The following is a 22,901-nucleotide window of genomic DNA, read 5'->3' on the forward strand; positions in this document are numbered from 1 at the left end:
TGTTTCAGAAACTTAGCCAGTGAGGCCCTACTCTTAAATATGAAATATAGGGTGATGTGACCTTAATCCCCTTCCCTCCCTCCTTTTTTCCAGGAACAAACCAAAGACACTCTTTTACTACGGGCTTTTTGCTCTTCCCTTTGGGACATGCACTCTGTGAAGAACCTCTCTTCTATGTACAAGTCAGTTGCTTCTGCAGCTGCTTCCACAGACGTCTCCCACCCTGCCGCCCTCTCCTGCTTAGAGCAGACGTCAAATAAATGTTCTTGAGCAAATAGATCTATTAACTGGTCATAAGTTTCTGCCCCTTTACTTTTTGTCATTTTTTTTTCAAATAATCCACCATTTTATGAACTTATTCCCTCTGACTTAACTTGTCAACCTTTTAAAGGTTTATAAACTTTGTGGTATGCTGCTGGTGTAATTTGAAACCTTTTGGACACAGACAATTTTAAAATGTCATACTTCATAGTCTCATTTACATCCACATAATTTAACACCTGCAAAGTTTTACCATTGAGTTTGGAGAGTAAGATGGTCATTCTCCAGTCATCAGAGTTGTTATGTACACTGCAGATCCTTTCAAAGGTGGTTAAATATTCTTCAGTGCAATCAGTCTCCCGGTAACTAGGGCACAGTTTGTCCCAGCTGTGTGATCCCTGGTGAGGGTTACACGTGGGCTGAAGGATCTGCTTTTGTAAGTCCAGTATGCTCAGGGCGTGTTGCCTGCCATCTTTGTCTTGCCTCTCCTCCTTTTCTTTTACCTCTGCTTCTTGGGCTTCAAAATTTTTGTCTTCCAGCTCCAGTACTCTCTGGTATGTGGCTTCCACTGCGGCCCATTTCTTTTTGGCTTCCCACACATGGTTCCTTCTCTACTTTTGCCACCTCCTAGAGAGCCAACTCCAACGTCAAAGCTGTTTCATTGAGGGCTATACCTGTGCATAACTTATCTTGTTCCACGAGTGAAAATCTCAATTCCTCAATGGTTTTCCCTTCATCATCTAATTCCTGAGCTTCACACTGTTGCTCCAACTATTGCTTATTTAGTTTTTTGTCTATTCATTTTATACTGCACTTTATTTCCTTACCTGAAATAAACAGAAAATAGCAATACATAATCCTTTTCTTAATTTTTCACCCTTCTCATGTGTGACTCTCTCAGTATGTAAGCAAACTGGATGTAGATCCTGCTGAATCACTCCACTGTGGTACTTCCCGGGGTAGGGTTGTGAGGAATCTCACTACCACCTCCCCTTAACTGTGCCTATCAGGGCGCAGCTTCCTGACACCACCAGCCGCAGGCAGAACAAGCACTCTTCTCTCAGCCTATGCAGGCTGCGCTGTTCCTCTTCAGGTTAGTGATAGGCACGCAACAACCCCAAGTCCTTCAAGCATCTGCCTGTAGCATCCAGCCCCAATCCACTGGACACTCATAGAACTCCAAGATCCTCTATTCCCAAAGGAACAGAACACCACAACTTACTAGTTATACCAGAGAATACCGTTCTGCTTAACACACAGCACTTAAGTTTGTTTATAGAGAAAGCATTTTAAAGTTCATTTAACAAAGAACAGAGTTTCAAATGATAGCAAGCTGAAATATTGGAAACAAAGGGTTACATCTAAAACGGAATCATAACACGCATAATAGAGCCCAGACGTAACTAACATGGTACTCTCCTGTCTAGTGATTTTTATGTCACCCAAAGTTCTTCTCCCAGTATTTAAAAACTTGTCTGTCTGTGATCCTTATTTCATGAAGCAAACCTTCTGTCATCTTACATCCTAGATGAAGGATGTAGAGTTAGTCTCTGTACCTACAGTTGTACTCCAAAAATCCATTATCATCACTTGTAGAAAAAGACTCCCTCCCACTGGTTTATTTCCTGCTGTAAATTTTCCCCCTCTGAAGATTTCATAATCCCATCCTTATCATTTAGCTCAGATTGTAAACGGACATTGATTGTGAATTATACAATGCTCCATTTGCTTACAGACAGACTGCTAGATAAACATCTTCTGCCTGAAATAAACTCGTTTTTCAACTTCTGGTGACTGACTCCAACTCACAGGCCTCAAGAACATATTTTTCTGTGTGTGTGTGTGTGTGTGTGTGTGTATATATATATATATAAACCCCTTACATATTATCTATACATACATTTTGCAGTGATCATGATGACCATTGTGACACAGGCTTTCAATAGAAATCTTACATGACACTCTTCGGGAAACTAGTAGGTAGATACCAGACCAAGGGGGATCCCTGTAATCCTTATGTTCAATGATGCCCTCTGCCAGATGGCACAAAGAGGTCCCTGGGTCACACACCCATCTATTTTAAGAAGTCCTTGGGCTCCAGTTTGAAGGGTAACCATTCACCCAAGGTCCCAGCCTGTCATTGTAGGAGTGTATTTATCTTCTCCAGAACCAGAGTGCCATCTCTCAGCCAGGTATCTTTTCATGAATAATGTTTTTCATCTAACTCAAGCTCTTCACTGCTATTATCTGGGAATTTATGACCAAGTATTAAAAAACTTCATTACCGTGCTGGAATTTACCATCTCCCTCAGTTAAAAGGTCAATGCATAATTACAGTTCTGTCTCCATGTATAACCTATGTCACAAGCTGTACATATAATGTATTTGATTGACTTAATAATGCTTTTATTTTCCTCCTAATATACATATATGTATATAAAATCATTTCTAAAGAGCCTTTACCTCTTCAAAAGAATCCTTTTGAAAGTGTGCAAGGAAAAGTTTTAAATATCAGGTCAATAAACCTTGTGCCTTTAAAAAAATATATAAACAAATTGGAGCTTTTCAATGTGTATCTGAATCTGATCGTAGGTCTGACAAAGCATCCACTTTTAGACCAGAGGCCTTTAAAGTATTAATAAATATTTTATAGAGTCAGTTTCTTTGCTGTTTGTTACTCAGAAAGCAAAAATTTGTATAGTCCCAGTATTTAATTCGCCAGCATTATGGCTGGGTTTTCAAAAGTGCTCGGCATTCAGCTACCACTGAAATCAATGGTAAAACTCCCACTGACTTTAATAGGAGAGAATTAAGCTAATGCTGAAAGCTTTTGAAAATCCCACCCCATATAGGAAATACAATTCCTATCTGACAGGCAAAATTACCTCCCTTTACAGCATTGTGGAAGGTTTATTAACACGTTTCCCTTTTTTTCCACCCCTCCAGACAAGCCCTGTGGCCATCCTGGAGATATTCAGTTTGGCTCCTTTGAACTTACTGCTGGAACGGAGTTTGTATTTGGCACTCGCATTGAGTACAAATGTGATGAAGGGTAATGTTTTCTGTTGTTTAATATGCTGGTAGCACTAGAGCAGGTCAGTGTGGGGTGTAAAGGTTAATGGAGTAAGTGTCTAGTTATGGCTTTGTGATTTTTGATTTAAGACTGACAGATTTACATTCTGTTAATATTTTTAGGTTTCTATAGTTAGAAGTGGTTAATGATGAAAGTGTATCCAACTTCATTACATTAAAAGCACCTTGAGTTTCCATAAAACTATTTAACATGACTCTTTAATCTTATACCTTCAGATGTACTTCTGTAGCAGAATCAGCCAAACTTTGTCCACCTAAGGACCACACCTAATTTGCTTAAACTGATTGCAGCTGATCTCATATTTAATATGGAGATCCAGGACTCAGAAACTAATGAACTGATGAAGCCTGATTTTCAGAGGTCAGCACTTGTGAAAATCAGGCCCCTGACCTACAGGCCAAACTTTAATCATCCCTGTTCTATAGTAATTGCAGAGAAATATTCTTTCAAATAACAACTTTGTGGTAGACTCAGTAACTACATTCATCATATGCTTGCTCTAGTAAGAGCTTTAGTAAATTGAATAAAAAATCTTGTATATAATAAGATATCTTCCATTACAGTCTGGCTGTTTTGCACTGCTCTGGCAATGCAAAGCATCCATAAACTTGGCTTAATCTGCCATTTTCACCAGGGTTATGCCTCCTTTGTGCTTGAGAGTACCAGTGAACTGGGCTTAGAAGTTGCAATTCTCCCTAATGTTGTGAGAGCACAGTGAAGTACAATGGCTTCTATACAGAGGGCTGAGCCAGAGTTTAGCATTAGCAGCTCTCTGTAATAAAGAAGCTTTCAATGAAGCTTTACTTCTGCCATTTACCATTTTGCTACTGTGAGCAATAGGAAGTTTAACAAAATGGGGAAGGAGCCCAGTAGAGACAGTATTGTTTCCTTCTCCAGGCGAATGTTTTGGGTTAGTTTATGTATTGGAACAGGGGAACTGACTTATATTGTTTTAACTGTAATACATCATATAACCTATTAACACATAATGCTGCTGTGTTTTAGAGTTTTATATTTTGGTTACAATTTTTTTGGTAAGATATCAGATGCTCAGCCAAAGAAATTTCCGTGAGTGTCTGGCAGATGGATGGAGCAATGAACTCCCCCACTGTGAAGGTAAATGGAGTCTAAAACATAATCTTTTTTTCAAACTGATTATTTTTTAATATTTGCCTGCCTAAAGCTATTTAGGACCTGATTGTGATATCTTTGCTCACATTGATTAGTACCTTTCTCTAGAGCCTTGTGTGAGACTATTTTTTAAATTCCGCTCCAGTCCTGCCCTGCAATACCCACTCCCACTCCCACCCATTCTTGCATTATTTCTGGCATTTTTATCCTGCTCCAAACCAAAAAAAATCTTAGATCCCACAAATCCTGCAAGAGAGGGGAGGGAGATAAACATGTTTAGGAAAGAGAAGCTCAAACACTATAAATAGCAATTTCCCAAATCAGCTACTCTTGGTAAACCTACAAGAGATTTAGTGTTTTCCTCCAAATTTCCACAGTCTGTTTTTTTGTTTTTTGCCCACCCAATCCCGCCCACAACAAATACATTTTACTTGTTCCCACTGTTATGGCAGTGTGTCCTGCAGGAACCCAGTCCCGCTGCAGGGCTCCATCTTACTGCACATGTAGTCCCATTGGTTTCAGTAGTAGTACTCATTCAGCGTGATCAAGGATGTCACAATCTGTCCTTTAATGTTATTCTTAGATAATCTCCTTCTTAATTTTGTTCTGCAAAGCTTTAATACTTATGGGGAAAGTGTTCTGTCATACAATGAATGCACATACCCCCAGTACAGTATTTGTGTTATGATGTGAATGTGACTGTGTCCAGTAAGAATTATTATTATTTATATTTCTTTAGTCCCAAAATTTTAAGGGTTTCTCACTAAAGGAAAAACATGACTGCCTGTGAACGTGTGCACTTAATCCTGCATGATGTTTTCTTTATAAATTTGTTTGAGGAACCCTGAAATAGGATGCAAAATCAAAGAATGCTAAATGACCGATATACTGGAGAAAGTTGGGAGAAGAAATAGATGGAGGCAAAACTCTGGTCTCAGATACATACATACTCTCCCATTAATGTCTATGCGAACATCCAAGGATGGAATTTGTCTCCAGATAATGGCTTCCTTTGGAATAAGGAATATTTGATCACATATATTTATTCTTTTTCTTGGGTTAGTGCAGTTATGGGAAATTAGAGATGTGATATGGGCCAAACTTTCTGCTGACATAAATTGTGCTCACTTATACCAGTGATGAATTTAGTCCAATATCTTTATCAAGGATTTTGAGTTAATAACTGTGAACTGATGGATATGTTTTGGTCAGTCTGCAGTTCTCTAAAGTTTTCCAGCTCATTAGTCTGTGAGCCAGATGCAGTCTTGCATAAGCAAGAGCAACTAACTGTGACTTTTAGCAGGGCTTGGGCTGTGAGTGCCACTGGATATATTAGTTGGGCCCCCATTTATCACTCAAGGCAATTCTAGGTGAGCACTCTGTCTGCAGCCAGGATGAATGCACAGCCGAGTGAGGAGATTCCATGTACCAGCTTTCTCTGGTGTCTGTCAGTCTGACTTTATATCACACTGGTCACTGTGGTATCTGAGTATGTGATAAAGCTGAATTTTGAATTTACTATGTAATGTACTTATAGTATTTTTTTCAATTGTTCTGTATTTTAATGTTTATCATAGAATCGTAGGACTGGAAGGGACCTCAAGAGGTCATTAGTCCAGTCCCATGCACTCATGGCAGGACTAAGTATTATCTAGACCATCCCTGGCAGGTGTTTGTCCAGCCTGATCTTAAAAATCTCCAATGATGGAGATTCCACAACCTCCCTAGGCAATTTATTCCAATGCTTAACTACCCTGACAGTCAGGAAGTTTTTCCCAATGTCCAACCTAAACTGCCCTTGCTGCAATTTAAGTCCATTGCTTCTTGTCCTATCCTCAGAGGTTAAAGAGAACAATGTACCTCTCTCCTCCTTATAACAACCTTTTATGTACTTGAAAACTGTTATCATGTCCCCTCTGTCTTCTCTTCTCCAGACTTCCCTCCTAGGTCATGTTTTCTAGACCTTTAATCATTTTTGTTGCTATTCTCTGGACTTTCTCCAATTTATCCACATCTTTCCTGAAATGTGTCACCGAGAACTGGACACAATACTCCAGCTGAGGCTTAATCAGCGTGGAGTAGAGAGGAAGAATTACTTCTTGTGTCTTGCTTACAACACTCCTGCTAATACATCGCAAAATTTCTTTTTTTGCAACAGTGTTTAGCTTATTTTTAATGCTGACCATTTTGTTTTACAATATAGTTACAGAGTAGGCCTTAAATTATAGCTTTATTTTTACAGTGAGGAAGTGTTTACCAGTAAATGCACCAGAAAATGGAAAAATCCTTGTAACTGGTGTTTATGAAGCAGACCAAGAATTTTTCTTTGGCCAAGTTGTACAGTTTGAATGTAATGAAGACTATAAACTTTCTGGATCTAAAGAAATACATTGCTCAGCTGATGGAAATTGGAATGCTGATGTACCTACATGCATAGGTGAGAAGAAAATTATCTTTTAGTTTAATGAAATTTCTCTTTAGCCAAAGTGATTTGGAAGGTACTGTTGAAGCTTTTATCATGGCACTTAAATTCATAGAAATTGATTATTCTACAGGAGAGTTATGGAACTACCAAAATATTTCCGGTGACAATAATTATAGTACTTAACTGATGTATTCATCTCCATTGCATGATATGTGTAAAGGAAGTAAAATAATCTAGGGAATAGAAAATTTAGTCATAATAGAGTCTTCTAGTCATTCCCCAATCTTCACTGAAAAGTTAACACTGATGATACATAAGACATTATACATGAGTGAATAAATGGAACAAGAAAGTACCTACAGCTGAGAATATTCATTAATTCTTTGCATGTTCTAATACTATCTATCCTGTTGACAGTCGATCAACTAGATAGTTGGCTTTATGGAACCAAAACTACTGGGAAGGAATGAGATTAATTATATTCCTTCCCGTATATCAAACAGAATTGTAGCCTAATTTCCACTCAAGTCGACCTGACTTGTTACACTGTTGTGTTGAATTGAGATTGTATGCTCTTCAGGGCAGAAACTGTGGCTTTATTGTTTTGTAAGGTATAGCACATTTTAGGAACTTAGAAATAACATCATCACTTTCTAGATGAAATGTAGCAGGGATGTGCCTATTTCTTTTTCTTGTAGCACGGACTTGGAAAGCTCCACTTTACATCTTTCCACCTCGTTGGGTGCTGAGATATCAGGGGATGTTCCATGCCTTCATTTCTTAATTGGATGGCTTAATGTCCCGCCACAGACATGGAGGGAGTGGCATTCTTCAGTACCTAAAATACTAGTTTTTCACTTCTCCTGAAATACTGCTTAACACAGAGCATTCCTGTCATATTATATTTCTAGGTCCTGCCCATGGATTGAGAAGAGCTGATCTCTGTGAACACACCTGATTGTAGGCTATATCAGTTGCTTTTAATTTTTACCCATTCAACCTGCAACTGAACTAGGAGCAAACAGCCAGGTTCTGAAGTTAAATTAATCAGTCAGAGTGTTTTTGGTAATGATATGGTTTTACCAATTAAGTGCATTAATCTTTTCCCTGTGCTGAGTGTGACACATACAGGATAACTCCATATGTAATATGTTTTTTTAACTGCTAACTTGTCACATGCACATATTATTGTTACCTATTTTTTAAAAATTTACAGACTAACCTGCAAACAGAGTTTGAGTCTATATGATATTTGATATTTAATATTAAAACCAAGTGTCAAGGTTCCTTCCCCACACTGAACTCTAGGGTACAGATGTGGGGACCTGCATGAAAGACCCCCTACGCTTATTCTTTCCAGCTTAGGTTAAAAGCTGCCACCACCAAAGTGTTACACAAAGAACAGGGGAAGTGCCCACTTGGAAATGTCTCCCCCCCAAAAAATATCCCCCCAAGCACTACACCCCCTTTCCTGGGGAAGGCTTGATAAAAATCCTCACCAATTTGCATAGGTGAACACAGACCCAAACCCTTGGATCTTAAGACCAATGACAAAAACAATCAGGTTCTTAAAAGAAGAATTTTAATTAAAGAAAAAGTAAAAGAATCACCTCTGTAAAATCAGGATGGTAAATACCTTACAGAGTAGTCAGATTCAAAACATAGAGAATCCCTCTAGGCAAAACCTTAAGTTACAAAAAGACACAAAAACAGGAATATACATCCCATTCAGCACAACTTATTTTATCAGCCATTTAAACAAAACAGAATCTAACACATATCTAACTAGATTGCTTACTAACTCTTTACAGGAGTTCTGACCTGCATTCCTGCTCTGGTCCCGGCAAAAGCATCACACAGACAGAACCTTTTGTTTCCCGCCCCCCACTCCAGCTTTGAAAGTATCTTGTCTCCTCATTGGTCATTTTGGTCAGGTGCCAGCGAGGTTATCTTAGCTTCTTAACCCTTTACAGGTGAAAGGGTTTTTCCTCTGGCCAGGAGGGATTTAAAGGTGGTTAGCCTTCCCTTTATATTTATGACACCAAGTATGCTTCCACTTTATTGGTATTCTTAAAGTATTTAAAACTGAAACAATCATGGTGGATCTTGCTTTATTCAAATTGGCATGGCCAGATATATTACTTATTTGATTCTTAATTTGTTTTGTAAATAGAGATCATAGTATGGGATTGATTTACCAATGTACTTGCACCAGACATACTTGCTTCTGAAAAGATTTCTTAACATAATATTTCCATTTAATATTGAACCCAGTGAGTTTTCAGAGTCATGAATTTGTTTATATGTTAACTGATTATGAAGTGTTATTTAGGAGATGTGTGACAGATGACAAGCACATTAATCGCTTATTCACACTGTTGGGCTAACTTCTGCAGCTCTGGCATCCCCCTACTTCTTATAATTCAAATGTGGGAGATTGATATTAAATATGTTGGTTTTTAAAGCTGCTGTTAGAGTGCTGCTGCTTTTATGCCATTGAGCTGACTTTGTCTTCTGTATATTTACCCCAAATTGCAAATATGTCTTGAAGTTCCAAAGAAAGATTCATGAAATCTATCCCTGGGTCTAGATGGGCTTTTATATTTTACACACAGACTTAAATTCTATGCTGAAACACAGATTTACTATTTCCCGATTAACATAATTTTAAAACAGCCATGTCAAAATGAAATTTTGTATTTATTTTCTAGTGGGTGTTTTCTTAGTCAGGCATCACAACTGTTTTCTTTTTTTAAAAATTTTGTCTCTTTTGTCCTTAGAGGTAACCTGCGAACCACCAAGAATTAATAAGGGAAATATAATGACTCCAAAGAGAGTTTATAGGGAGAATGAACGATTGCAGTTTACTTGTAATCCAGGATATACATTTGGTGAAAGATCTGATGCAGATTGTACGGAATATGGATGGAATCCAAAACCATTTTGTAAAGGTCAGCTTTTGCTCATTTTATACTGTGTGTTCTCTTACTTTTATCTAGCTAGATAGCTATGGTCTTGGTACACAACTAATGCTTCAGTGTACTACAATAATACAAATGCATCATTATGTATCCTGGAAAGCAGTGACTCTGAAAAGGATTTAGGAATCATAGTGGAAAAACAACTGAACTGTGATGCTATCGTAAAAAGGGCTAATGCAATCCTTGTGTAATGTATAAATAGGAGAGTAGTGAGTAGAAGTATGGAGGTGTTTTTTACCTCTGCAAAAGGCATTGGTGAGACCACTACTGAGACTACTGCATCCAGTTCTGGTGTCAACATTTTAGAAAGGATGTTGAAAAAATGGAAAGGAAGCAGAAAGGAGACACACAAATTATCTGAGAACTTGAAAAAATGCCTTACAGTGAGAGACTGAAGGCGCTTATTCGGCTTAGTTTATTTTTAGAGCATGGTATCTTGCCCTCAATCTGTTAGGCATTCTTACTCCATTGTAAAACAATGAAGTGCCTACCTGCCAACCGACATAGTCTGCTGGGAACAGAGTGGACATGGACAGCTGACCTAACCAGCTCCAGTCTAAGAACAACTGTTCAAAAAGTGTCCACTCCCCAACAAAACAGTGCTACAGAAACACTCAGTACAGAAAGAAAAATGCAAAAAGAGCCACTAAAACCACATGAGATTCCTGATTGCTCTTGGGTTCAAAAATGAATAGCCTGTCACATTACAGGCATCAACATCTCCTGACTTCAGTGGCTACTGTTATAGACTCTAATGTCCTACATTAAGGTAACATCCTTCCAGCCAATGAAAGCTGGACACATTTTCCATTGCAGCTTGTCAACACCTTGTTTGGTTTAGCCAGTGGGATCATTTAAGAGGATGATGTGAGGATCTCTGGATTTGCTAATAATTAATCAATGAGAAGATTATAGGATTGGGGGGATTGTTGACACTGGGGGCTGGGTTTGAGATAATGGTAATAAGCTCAGTAAAGGGAAGATATGTAATTGGAAGGAGCTTTCCGACACATGCCTGTGCTATGTTCGGCAGTGCTTGGAATCTAAAGATTAAAGGTACACGTGGGGAAAAGAAACAGACTGTGTGCATGAATACGCAAATGGGCCAGAATGTGCAGAACATCAGGTAGCTCAACAAACACCCTTTCAGAGGGGTCTTAAAAAAATCTTCAGAAAGAGTTAGCAGGCTGAGTGGGAGATGGGTGGACTGGAAGAAGTGAGATTCCACCATCAGGGTTGCAACCCTCACCATCTCCTGGGATACTATGACACCATTGGGCCTTCATCTTGATCCTGAAAGATGCCCTGATGAGACTGGGACAGAGAGATGGACACAGAAGACATCGCCACCTTCACCATCTCCAACTAGATCCTGAATACCACCTGGGATGTGCAACTTTGGTTCCTGCTGTCCTTCCCTCCCTCATGTCATCTTCCACCCCCACCTTATTCTCTTTTCTATCTCTTTCTTTGCCTTCTGTTTAGTAAAAGTCTGGTCTACCTGTCTGGGACTGTATATTTTGCAACAGTACTGTGAGCCTGTGTCGGAAAGGCAGCTGAAAGCAATGTCCTAAACAGCCTGATGCTGGTTCAAGTTTTCCAGGTCTCTAAGTGCCTGATAAGGGGGTTTACTGTGCTTGTTTTTCTCCAACAATGAAGTTGCAAGTAAGAGTCAGCACCAGAGACCAGAACCTGCGTTGTCTATTTTTGCTATTCCTTTCTCTTCTCTTTTGTGTGTGTTTGTCTTGTTTTGTCTTAAAGGAAGCAGGATCAGACTTTAACAGTAGCAGCAGGAAGCTCCAGCCGATCTCAACTAACTTTTTTTCCTCATAAAGACCAGTTATTATCGTCGTTAATACTGTCAAAAAGATGGTCAAACAGAGGGGTTTCCTTCTAAAATCTCTCTATAGCTAAAGGGAAAGGGAATAAGGAATATTGTTAAAATAAAAGCCTTACTTGCAACTTTACATTTCAAATGCTTTAACTGTTTTTCCTTCTTTTACTATGTCTTTAAGAGGTTAACATGATTTTAATGGTGTGTTTGCCATGGGACTAAGCAGGCCCAGGGCACTATACTCAAACCTCTGAACCATGTTTGTGTTGTACCATGACAGTGTCATGTTAACAGCTTGGACTCTCTTATTCCATCCAACCAAACATGACAGGAAGGTAGTGTGGAATGAACTGCCAGAAGAGATTAGACAAATCCAGTGTGATCACCTATATATCTCATTGCAAGGCTTCATTTTTTGGTAAAGTTTTTCCACAATAGTCAGAATGACACTTATAACAGCAACTGATTCCTTCTCACCCCCAAAATAAAATAAACTACCCCAAGCAAATACTTTAATTTCTGAAGATGGGTAAAAAGTTATAGACTTCATCAAATTCATAGGATTCTCACCATGCCATTGTTATGCAGATGATGATCAAATATGACAGTGATAGTAAAGCTAGCAAAAAAAAAAGAGAGAAAGATACAAATAATTTTAATTGAAGGGGGTACTTACAGCATAAAGTTATTTTTACAGCTGTTAAACTTGTTCATCTGTTTCTGTTTAGAAATTAGATGTGATCCTCCAACAGTGACTAATGGAACCTACTACCCCAAAAAGAAAGTGTTCAGAGAATTGGAAGTAATCAGAGTAGACTGTAATAAAGGATTTCACTTTGAAACGGACAATAGGGAGAGGAGAGCAGAATGCACAAAGAATGGCTGGTTACCTATTCCAAGATGTACCTGTAAGTTACTTTTATTTTAACATGTTTTTAGATATTAAAGCCCAAACTATTATAAAATGATTATACAATTTCTGCAGTTGAGAATGTAAACAGAAATGAAACAGGTATATTTGCGGGGTTTTTCCTTTTACAAAGTTTAAGAACATAAGAATAGCCATACTGGGTCAGACCAAAGGTCCCTCTAACACAGTATCCTGTCTTCCGACAGTGGCCAATGCAAGGTGTCCCAGAGGGAATGAACAAAACAGGTAATCGTCAAGTGATCCATACCCTGTCACCCATTCCCAGCTTCTGACAAACAGAGGCTAGGGACACCATCCCTGCCCATCATGGCTAATAGCAATTGATGGATCTATCGCCCATGAACTTATATAGTTCCTTTTTGAACCCTGTTATAATCTTGGCCTTCACTACATCCTCTGGCAAAGAGTTCCACAGGTTGACTGTGTTGTGTGAAGAAATACTTCTTTTTGTTTGTTTTAAACCTGCTGCCTTTTAATTTCATTTGGTAACCCCTAGTTCTTGTGTTATGAGAAGGAGTAAATAACACTTATTTATTTACTTTCCTTATTTACTTTGATGGACTTGGATAAAGCACCTGTGAAAATAAGATGATATGGTATAAGTGAATGGAGCTGTAAATAACTATACAACTAACATATACATCATGATTTATTTGACAAAATGTGCTAGACTCAACCCTTCTACAGGGAAGATTTGTAGCTGTATTTTATCCATCCAAATAATAGCATCCAAGCATGATACCATGAGTTTATGAATGGTATAAAAGAAAATAAAAACCTATTATCATAATTGGATTCTGAGTCACTTACATATACCACAGCTCTAGATTCGTACCCTCCATTTTTGTTTCCTCATTTATTCTGAACTGTCAGTCTCTTCCTGAAGAAGAGCTCTGTGTAAGCTTGAAAGCTTGTCTCTCTCACAAACAGAAACTGATCCAATAAAATATATTACCACACCCACTTTCACTTTCTAATATCCTGGGAGTGACATGGCAACACCAACAATGCGTACAACAGATTCTTCCAGGCAGTTCTTTTCCCTGTGCAAAATCAAGAAGTTCTTTCTCAAATGTTTACTCAATCTTTCTTCAGATAAAATCCCAGTGGCTGTAATAAGAGTTTTGTTGAGTAGGGACTGAGTAAAAACTTATCAAGGACTTCAGAATTTGGCTTTGATAATTACAAACAAATGACAGCTGTTTAAAACAGGAAGAGGTGTAAGTGGATTTGGAGCCCAGCAATGGTGTTATAAATTAATTCTCTGATAATGTGACTACAGATGTCTTGGAAAACATGGAGTTAATCCAAAGATCTGGATCTGCACATAAAGAGAACCTTTAGTATGTGGATCATGTCCTGTCTTGTGTGGAGGAAATTCAGTCACCTCCATGACACTCTCTTGCCAACTGGTGGATGGCCTTGTATCATGCGGAGATCCCACACAACATGTGGGTTCTGGGGGCTGGAAACCCTGCCTACCAGGTGAAAGCTCTATCTCCTGCTCCAGTGGAACAATTCGGGTAAACTGCGGCTGTAACCTGGAAGAGTTCTTCTCTCCTTCCACCTCTTTGAATTAGTGTCCACGTGCACCTTCTAATATTATACATTTTAAACTTTTTTTAAAGTGAGACCCTGTGACTACCCACATATAGAAAATGGAGCATTAACTGACTATTATGAACATTACAAAGAACGAGCCTTTCCAGCACAGTTGGGTGTGTCAATTTACTACAGATGTCTTGATGGTTACGTATCTGAAAGAGAGGAGAGGTGGCCTCTGATCAGATGTACTAAAGCGGGCTGGTCTCCTGCGCCAAAATGCCTTAGTAAGTAAACATATGTTTGTATTATTTTCTTAAAAATTCTATTGTACTAATAATTATATCCAGCAATGGACATAACCAGGACTGCGAGGGAGGGTGGGTGTTACTACAACGCTGCTCCATTGTGGCCCCTTGACTCCCCCAGCAAAGACTGTCACCCAAGGACATGAGTGTCTCTTTAAAAGGATTCAAAAGCATTAGAAGGAGCCAATACTTGGAACAGGCCTTCAATAAACCAGTTGTAGGATTTGCAGAGGGGTTGTTTGTATTTTGTTCTTTTTTTTCCCTCCTTTTTTGCTTTCTCCTTATTGCTGATCCCTCAACCAGCATTTCTGTTTCTCTTACAAGGGAATAGGGTAGGAATTGGTATCCCTCTGAGAGTGAGAGTGTTTGTGGAAGGTACTGGGATCTTGTGGCTTTAGAAAGGGTGAGCAAAGATCAGTAATAACCTGTGTGGAGAGAGACCTATGAGGAGGGGTAGGTTGTGTTGTGAAATTTTCTTCACGAGGAAGGGCTTAGTTGATTCTTTTGTCTTTGGGATATTCAGCTGTAAGAAAACTGCCTGTGAGAGTGACAGAACTGTAGGGATTCTTTTCTCTTTTGTGCCATTGCCCATGTGTGCACATGCGTATATGCACACTCCTCCTGCTGTATGGGAATATATTGTTTCTTAGAAGACTTTTGCAGCTTCCCTGGAGATTACTTTTTAGGCTGCATATGTTATCCCTTTTTCAGGGCTACTCTTTGGGTGCAAAGAGGGTGGAGTGCCACTGCCAGATGCTCTGAATATGGAGGCCTACAGCTAGTGATCCTGACACATGCTAAGTCTGCTTTAAGAAAAGGAGTACTTGTGGCACCTTAGAGACTAACCAATTTATTTGAGCATGAGCTTTCGTGAGCTACAGCTCACTTCATCGGATGCATACCGTGGAAACTGCAGCAGACTTTATATACACACAGAGAATATGAAACAATACCTCCTCCTACCCCACTGTCCTGCAATACCAGCAGGACAGTGGGGTGGGAGGAGGTATTGTTTCATATTCTCTGTATGTATATAAAGTCTGCTGCAGTTTCCACGGTATGCATCCGATGAAGTGAGCTGTAGCTCACAAAAGCTCATGCTCAAATAAATTGGTTAGTCTCTAAGGTGCCACAAGTACTCCTTTTCTTTTTGAGAATACAGACTAACACGGCTGTTACTCTGAAATAAGTCTGCTTTGCAACCCTCTAGCCATATAAAGCAGATTTAAAGCTAACTAGCCAGCTGAAGACTCCTCTATATCATTCCACTTTGCAGTCTCAGGCCATCCATCAAATAACTTAATCTAATAACTGTCTATAAAACCTTCCCTCTTATTTGTACAAAGACTAGCCAAATTCTGGTCATTTTCAAAATCATACAAAACTACAAATGAAAGAAACTTTAACAAGTCAGTTGTGACAATGGGATGTAGGCTCTTGTAAAAATTGTATGGTACATCAATATCATACAAATAATAATCTGTATACCCCTAACTAGACAAATATTAGATACATAGCTAGTGTATAAACATAGCCTAATTCTCATTTACACAAGATCATAAAATTATGTTCTTCGAATAAAAACATCAACCATTAATATCATAATGAACAATTGTGTGTAGTAATTCATATACACACACAAAAGTTCTTCAGAAATATTTTTTATTTTTCCTGGAAATTAATAATAATAATATTTGGTTGTATTCCAGTAGTGAGTTGAGGCATAACCAAGATTGGATCCCCATCACTTTGTACTGACACAATGAGAAACAGTCCCTCCCTCAGACAGCTTGCAATCTAAATAAACAAAACAGGAAAAAGGTGGAAGAGAAAGACACAGAAAGGTGTTATGACTTGCCAACATTCACGCAAGTTAGTGTCAGAGCCAGGAATAAAACCCAACTCTCCTATTGGCCAGATTAATGAGTGGAAGCCCCCTTTTTATGAACACAGTATTAATAAAAGCAAAAAAGTACCCTGCTTATGACAACCAACAAATCATGTATATTACTGAATAATCATGAAAAGAAAATCAAAGACAATGAACAGAATAAACTACCTGGATAAACATAAAAATATGGAAAATTAAGAGTCAAATGAAATGCTGCGTATTTAAACAGGCATCTTGCAAATTTTAAGAGCTGCAAATTCAGTTATTGTATCTTGAAATGACAGTGTTTGAAATAAATCTCATTCAATTGACATAGTAGCCAGAGCATTAAACTTTGTTTCTGCCATAGTTGACTGAAGACAATTTTTTAAAGGCAAGCTTAGACAATGATCACTCTGCTTCACAGTTGACAATAGGTATAGTCAAATACAGTCTCAATGCAATGTAAATATTCAGGAAAACGTTGCTCAGATATTCATCATTTGGTGAAAAGCTCAGGTTCTAGATCATTCAGGTAAGCACTGAGAAATGTGTGAGTGCATGTTTGCATCTCCCCTGTAGTTCGCATCGATCAAGAAATATAAGCAAACCAAAACTTGTGGATAATTAGTATACTATTAACTTCTTCTTTTTAGTTCTGAACTTAGCTTATGGAGGATAACATAAAAGCCCAATCCTCCAATTTGTCTAGGTCCCTCTGTATCCTATCCCTGCCCTCCAGCGTATCTACCACTCCTCCCAGTTTAGTATCATCCGCAAATTTGCTGAGAGTGCAATCCACACCATCCTCCAGATCATTTATGAAGATATTGAACAAAACCGGCCCCAGGACCGACCCCTGGGGCACTCCACTTGACACTGGCTGCCAACTAGACATGGAGCCATTGATCACTACCCGTTGAGCCCGACAATCTAGCCAACTTTCTACCCACCTTATAGTGCATTCATCCAGCCCATACTTCTTTAACTTGCTGACAAGAATACTGTGGGAGACCGTGTCAAAAGCTTTGCTAAAGTCAAGAAACAATACATCCACTGCTTTCCCTTCATCTACAGAACCAGTAATCTCATCATAGAAGGCGATTAGATTAGTCGGGCATGACCTTCCCGTGGTGAATCCATGCTGACTGTTCCTGATCACTTTCCTCTCATGTAAGTGCTTCAGGATTGATTCTTTGAGGACCTGCTCCATGATTTTTCTGGGGACTGAGGTGAGGCTGACTGGCCTGTAGTTCCCAGGATCCTCCTTCTTCCCTTTTTTAAAGATTGGCACTACATTAGCCTTTTTCCAGTCATCTGGGACTTCCCCCGTTCGCCACGAGTTTTCAAAGATAATGGCCAATGGCTCTGCAATCACAGCCGCCAAATCCTTTAGCACTCTCGGATGCAACTCGTCCGGCCCCATGGACTTGTGCACGTCCAGCTTTTCTAAATAGTCCCTAACTAGAGGGTCATGACCACCCACCAGATCCCCAGAAGGGTCGGGAAAGGCATTAGGGACATTTTGAAGTGTTGATATGCTATTACAATCTGAAACAAAAGAAATCTTGTTCCCCAGCTCCTGCACACCCTTACTCTACCAGGTCAAATATTCTCTATCAACCTTTTGAGGCACACATACAGATGATGTATATTGTCTGGGTAGCTGGAGACTGGTTCTGGTGGGAGGGTGTCATAAATATAAAGGAAGGATAATTTAAAGAAATCATAACCTAACACGTACCTAGCTAGATTACTTACTAAAAGTTCTAAGACTCCATTCCTGGTCTATCCCCGGCCAAGACAGAATATAGACAGACACACAGACCCTTTGTTTCTCTCCCTCCTCCCAGCTTTTGAAAGTATCTTGTCTCCTCATTGGTCATTTTGGTCAGGTGCCAGCGAGGTTACCTTTAGCTTCTTAACCCTTTACAGGTGAGAGGAGCTTTCCCCTGGCCAGGAGGGATTTCAAAGGGGTTTACCCTTCCCTTTATAGTTATGACAGAGGGGTAAATAATTGGGGTAATGAGAGGTTGGGGAGCAGAGCTGGAGAGGCAGAGAATCCTAAGAGTCCACAAAGTCTTTGAAAAAGCCTGGGCATTAACTAGATTAGTGCACAAAGCCAGATTCTTTCTATTTTAAGTGGAAAATGTTGAATGCCAGTTGAAGAAAACTGTAATCTATGAGTCTTATCCATCTATTATGCATAATTTTTCATGGAGCACCTGCAAATGTCCTATTGTCTGACCAGCTGTTTTCATGTCCCCTCAAAAGGTACGTCTACACAGTCCCTGGCAGAGAATCTCCAAGTTTGTAGCAAGAGATTTGGGCTTGCAGAGGTTGCACTGCCACAGTAAAGATACCTGTATAGAGATTACAGCTGAGTCTGGAGCTTGGGCTCTGAAGCCCCCTCGCCCCCACCCCTCAAAACATCAGAGCCCAAGTTCCAGCTTAAGTTACACTATCTACACAGCTATTTTTAGCATGGTAGTGCCAGCACCATGAGCCTGACTCTGTCAACCCAGGCTTCGAGGCCTGCTGCTGCGGGCTTCCACTCATTGTATAGATATACACAGAAAGTCTCCAGTTCTGTTGACCCTACCAGTTGTCACAGCCTGATGCAAGTTCTTGCTACTCTTCTGTGCCCTTGCAGTTCAGCTGCAGTCCCCAGCATATGGCCTAATTCTAAACCTGACTCCAATCAAGGGCCAGCCCTTCTGCTTGGCTACCTCCATGCCAATCTACTCTTCCCTTTCCACCTGCTGTGAAGATGCTAAAGTTTGCTGGAGGAGAGGTCTGCTTCCCTCCAACTTAGCAGGCGCACTAGCCACCAAATGTGCTTTTATATTGGAGCTGCACTGAATAGACATCCTATGACCTAAGCCTCTCCCTGACCTGCTCCAGACTCCACTAGTTCAATGCACCTATATGACTCACCTCCTTCTCCCCACATTCCTAGTAGTTTAGAATGCAGTTCAGTAGTAGTTAAAACTATAAGTGCTAAGAAGCTAGAAAGTGCAATTATATGCCCCCCCGATCATACTTTTACAGGATGGTTTGGTTGGTGTGAACACAATCAATGACATTTTAGTATGAAAACTGAAATTCTAATAAGTAGGCATGAGGATGTATAAATATCTGCCTATGTATGATTTTTTCAGTTTGTAGCTTGTTTTATTTTCAAGTTAGAAGTGGCAGGAATATTGTGAATGGGTTTTGTGTGTTTTTGATCTGATTTAATTTATTTATATATTTATTTATTTTTACTTTTAACAAAGGGCTCACTTTTTAGATCTAGGTGTTTGAAAATGTTTATTCTCCTCTTGGAGAGTGGGAGGAGGACAGGGAACCCACCTTATATTAGTTATAAAATTTCTCCTTGAAAAAGCTACTTCCCATGAAAAGTTTAAAAGAGAGGAGTGGGTCCAAACAATGCTTGTAATGGAAATATTTTCATCACAACCTTAAGTGTGGAGTTGTGAATAAAACAGTGCATAGGACTTCACAAAGCACAAAAAAGAACAGTTACTTTTCCAAACATCTTGCAGTTGAATTCAGACTAACATATTACACAGGATGACAATTCTAGTACAAGGTCAGAAGACTCAGAGACTCTTGTGGCAAGTTATTTTTAATGAGGGATCTGAAGCAGAAGGACAGTTGGTACACACAGTGGGAGGCTTTCCGAGTATAGGCAGTGTCCTGACAGAAAATGCAAAGTCACAAGTACTCCACAACTTCAGTAGCACTGTAATTGCCAGTCACACTTTCCTGGCATTCATAGCTCATGGAAGTGGGTGGGGAAAAAAGGTTAACAAATATTCAGGGAATCAGAATTTTGATGCTGAACCTTGTTCTTTGCTCCTAGGTTGTCAGTGGCTTAGTGAGCTGTGAAGGCAGCATCTTTAGCCCTTGGCAGGAGGGAGCAACTTGTGTTGCTCTGTAGCAAAACTCCTGGCTTAGTCTGAGTTAGTGGTAATGGGATCCACAGTAATTTACCATGAGGCCTTAAGGCCTTCAGGGAAAATCCTGCCTCCACTGACATCAATGACAAAACTGCCATTGAGTTCACCAGGTTCAGAGTTTGATCCTTAGGTGATAACTAATGAGTGGGAAATGGTAGATCTCCCTGAGAGCTCAGAGGAAAGGGAAAAATGCCCCTAGCCAAGAGCACTGTGTTATGCTGCTAGATAATATTGGGAAGGAGAAAAAATCAGGTTTCATAATGTGGCAGGAATAAGAGCCAGGGTTGCCAACCCTCCAGATTGCCCTGGAGTCTACAGGAATTAAAGATTAATCTTTAATTGAAGAGTATGTCATCTGATGAAACTTCCAGACATACGTCCAACCAAAATTGGCAACCCTAACAAGAGCCCAAACCCAAACCTGTCTGAATAATACATTTCAATCTGCTGCATGAAACAAACATGAATTTAGTTTGGAGGGCTTAACACAGTTACCTTTACACTTCATCAGGGTACTCCAGTGACTGAGCATGGGTAGAAGGAAAGTAAGAGAGACTTCCTTTGGCTGTCGGCCTTCTCCTGTCACCTTGTTTATCCAGGACTGATGATGTGATTTCCATCACAATAGCATGATTTAAACCATCCCATTGTGCCTGACTTTGGTTTTTATTTTGGATTAATGGAACTTTTCAGCTAGTGCCTGAGCCTGAACACAAACCCAATCCACAGCAATGGTCTCTATTTCCCTACATGGTGTTTCAACACCTGTATCGTTTGGATTCTGTAAAGATGCTTTTTGTTTTAATGAACCGATTCCATGAGCATCATAGTGATACCTGTCAATAAAATACCTTGAGGGAATAATATGATTGATAACATCATCTGGAGGCTAATGCTACAAATGAATCTGTGCAGACACCACTACTTAAGAAGTATATTAGGCAAGATTTTTTGGCTGGTGTAAATCAGTGTAGTTCCATTGAGGTTGATGGAGCTTGCTGTTTTGCACCAATTGAGAATCTGGCCTGTGTGACCCAATTCTTCATTGCCTTGCATCTTGTGCAATTGATTACACCTGTGCACAGTTGATATCACAAGTTTCAGGCTCGTGGAAAAATCAAGCTCTTTGATTCACATTTGAAAATAAAGGTCTTTTCAGTATAAAGTACGAGAGTACTATGCAGCAAGCAGGTCTTATTTGAAAGATTTTTTTTTCAGATAAATAGCTAGTTTTGAAGAGGGGGGTTTGTTTTGTTTTGTTTTTTATTTGTTAAATGCCTGACTTCCATTTGCTAACCGAATTTAATCTTTTTTTTCTTTAGAAAAGTGTTCTCCTGGTCATTTGGAAAATGGTAAATTTATATTTAACTATTGGACCACCTACAAAGAAGGTGCTGAAATTTCATATGTGTGTTTTCCTGAAAATCTGCAAGCCAAAGTTACATGCACAAAGAATGGCTGGTCACCTACTCCAAGATGTACCTCTAACAGTAAGCAAAAGTCATGTTCTATTGAGCAGATCATTAAAAACCTGTAGACATATTACTATTATCATCTGCCTGAAATAAACACAAAAATACCAATCCTAGCAGGTGACTTGTCATGACAATGCACATTTTTGACCTGAGTAACTGTGCAATCATATTGCAGTGACCTTCAAAGTTCTTCACCGAGCCCCTGACTGCTATCACCCCTGTTTGTTGTATGTACGGTGACCAGGTGTCTGTTTTTTTTTTCAGAATACCAAGGGATCAAAAATGGATCCTGGGGGCTTTGGTCTGCACTGCTGACCAGACTGTTGATTGTCTAGTTGGCGGTGCTGCACAGCGGGACTGGCAGGCTCCCTGTTAGCCTCAGTGCCGCTCCTGGGAAGCAGATGGCATGTCCCCCCTCAGGTTCCTATGCGTAGGGGCAGCCAGGGGGCTCTGCACGCTGTCCCCACCCCAAGTGCCACCCCCACAGTACTCCTATTTTTAATGTGCTAGTTTGATTGGAGCTAAAGCTAAAGAATGTCTTTTATCCTTGAATTTACAAGTTTCCAGCTCTTACGTAGGCATACCCACAGTCACGGTGCTTGGCATGAGTGTGGCCCCTCAGAGCCAAGAGACGCAATTGCAATGAAAGTTCTGCTCAGCCCCTGCCAACTTGGGCTTGAGCATGTTCAGTACAGATGGAATCTTCAGAGAATAATCAAGCTCCAAACCTGTACAAACTGTGACTTTCTGTCTTTCATAGGTTTATAACATGGCCAAATTTGGGTGCATTTTTTTGAGGACAGCAAAAGGCATATCTTTGACACCAGGTGGACCCCACAGTCAAATTTTGAGTCCCTGCTCCAAACCATGGAAGTGCTAGAGCTTCTCAACAAAACAGCTCTAACAATAACTTACCATGGATAAAACAGAATATTTTACTCAAACATCAGTCTCTGAAACAGCAAAACCATTTCAGCTTAAACTTTTCAAAACAAAACAAAAAAAATGATGCTGGGGCAGACACCAGACATGGACAATTTCAATCCAAATGGTTAAAGTCTAACAAAGTTACAAGCAATTATAA

The 22,901-nt window shown here is 39.6% G+C and overlaps 1 protein-coding gene across 1 annotated transcript in view; it reads left to right on the plus strand.

The window, feature by feature from the left end:
* Nucleotides 1-22,901, plus strand: part of CFH (complement factor H) — an 87,818-nt gene that overhangs the window by 10,633 nt on the left and 54,284 nt on the right. The window contains exons 3-9 of the mRNA XM_077824428.1: nucleotides 3,208-3,313; nucleotides 4,395-4,471; nucleotides 6,729-6,923; nucleotides 9,692-9,862; nucleotides 12,455-12,634; nucleotides 14,286-14,486; nucleotides 21,665-21,832. Coding sequence (XP_077680554.1) covers nucleotides 3,208-3,313; nucleotides 4,395-4,471; nucleotides 6,729-6,923; nucleotides 9,692-9,862; nucleotides 12,455-12,634; nucleotides 14,286-14,486; nucleotides 21,665-21,832 — 1,098 coding nt within the window. The remainder of the gene's footprint in view (nucleotides 1-3,207; nucleotides 3,314-4,394; nucleotides 4,472-6,728; nucleotides 6,924-9,691; nucleotides 9,863-12,454; nucleotides 12,635-14,285; nucleotides 14,487-21,664; nucleotides 21,833-22,901) is intronic.

The sequence above is a fragment of the Eretmochelys imbricata genome, chromosome 8 (assembly GCF_965152235.1).
Source record: "Eretmochelys imbricata isolate rEreImb1 chromosome 8, rEreImb1.hap1, whole genome shotgun sequence".
Lineage (NCBI taxonomy): Eukaryota > Metazoa > Chordata > Testudines > Cheloniidae > Eretmochelys > Eretmochelys imbricata.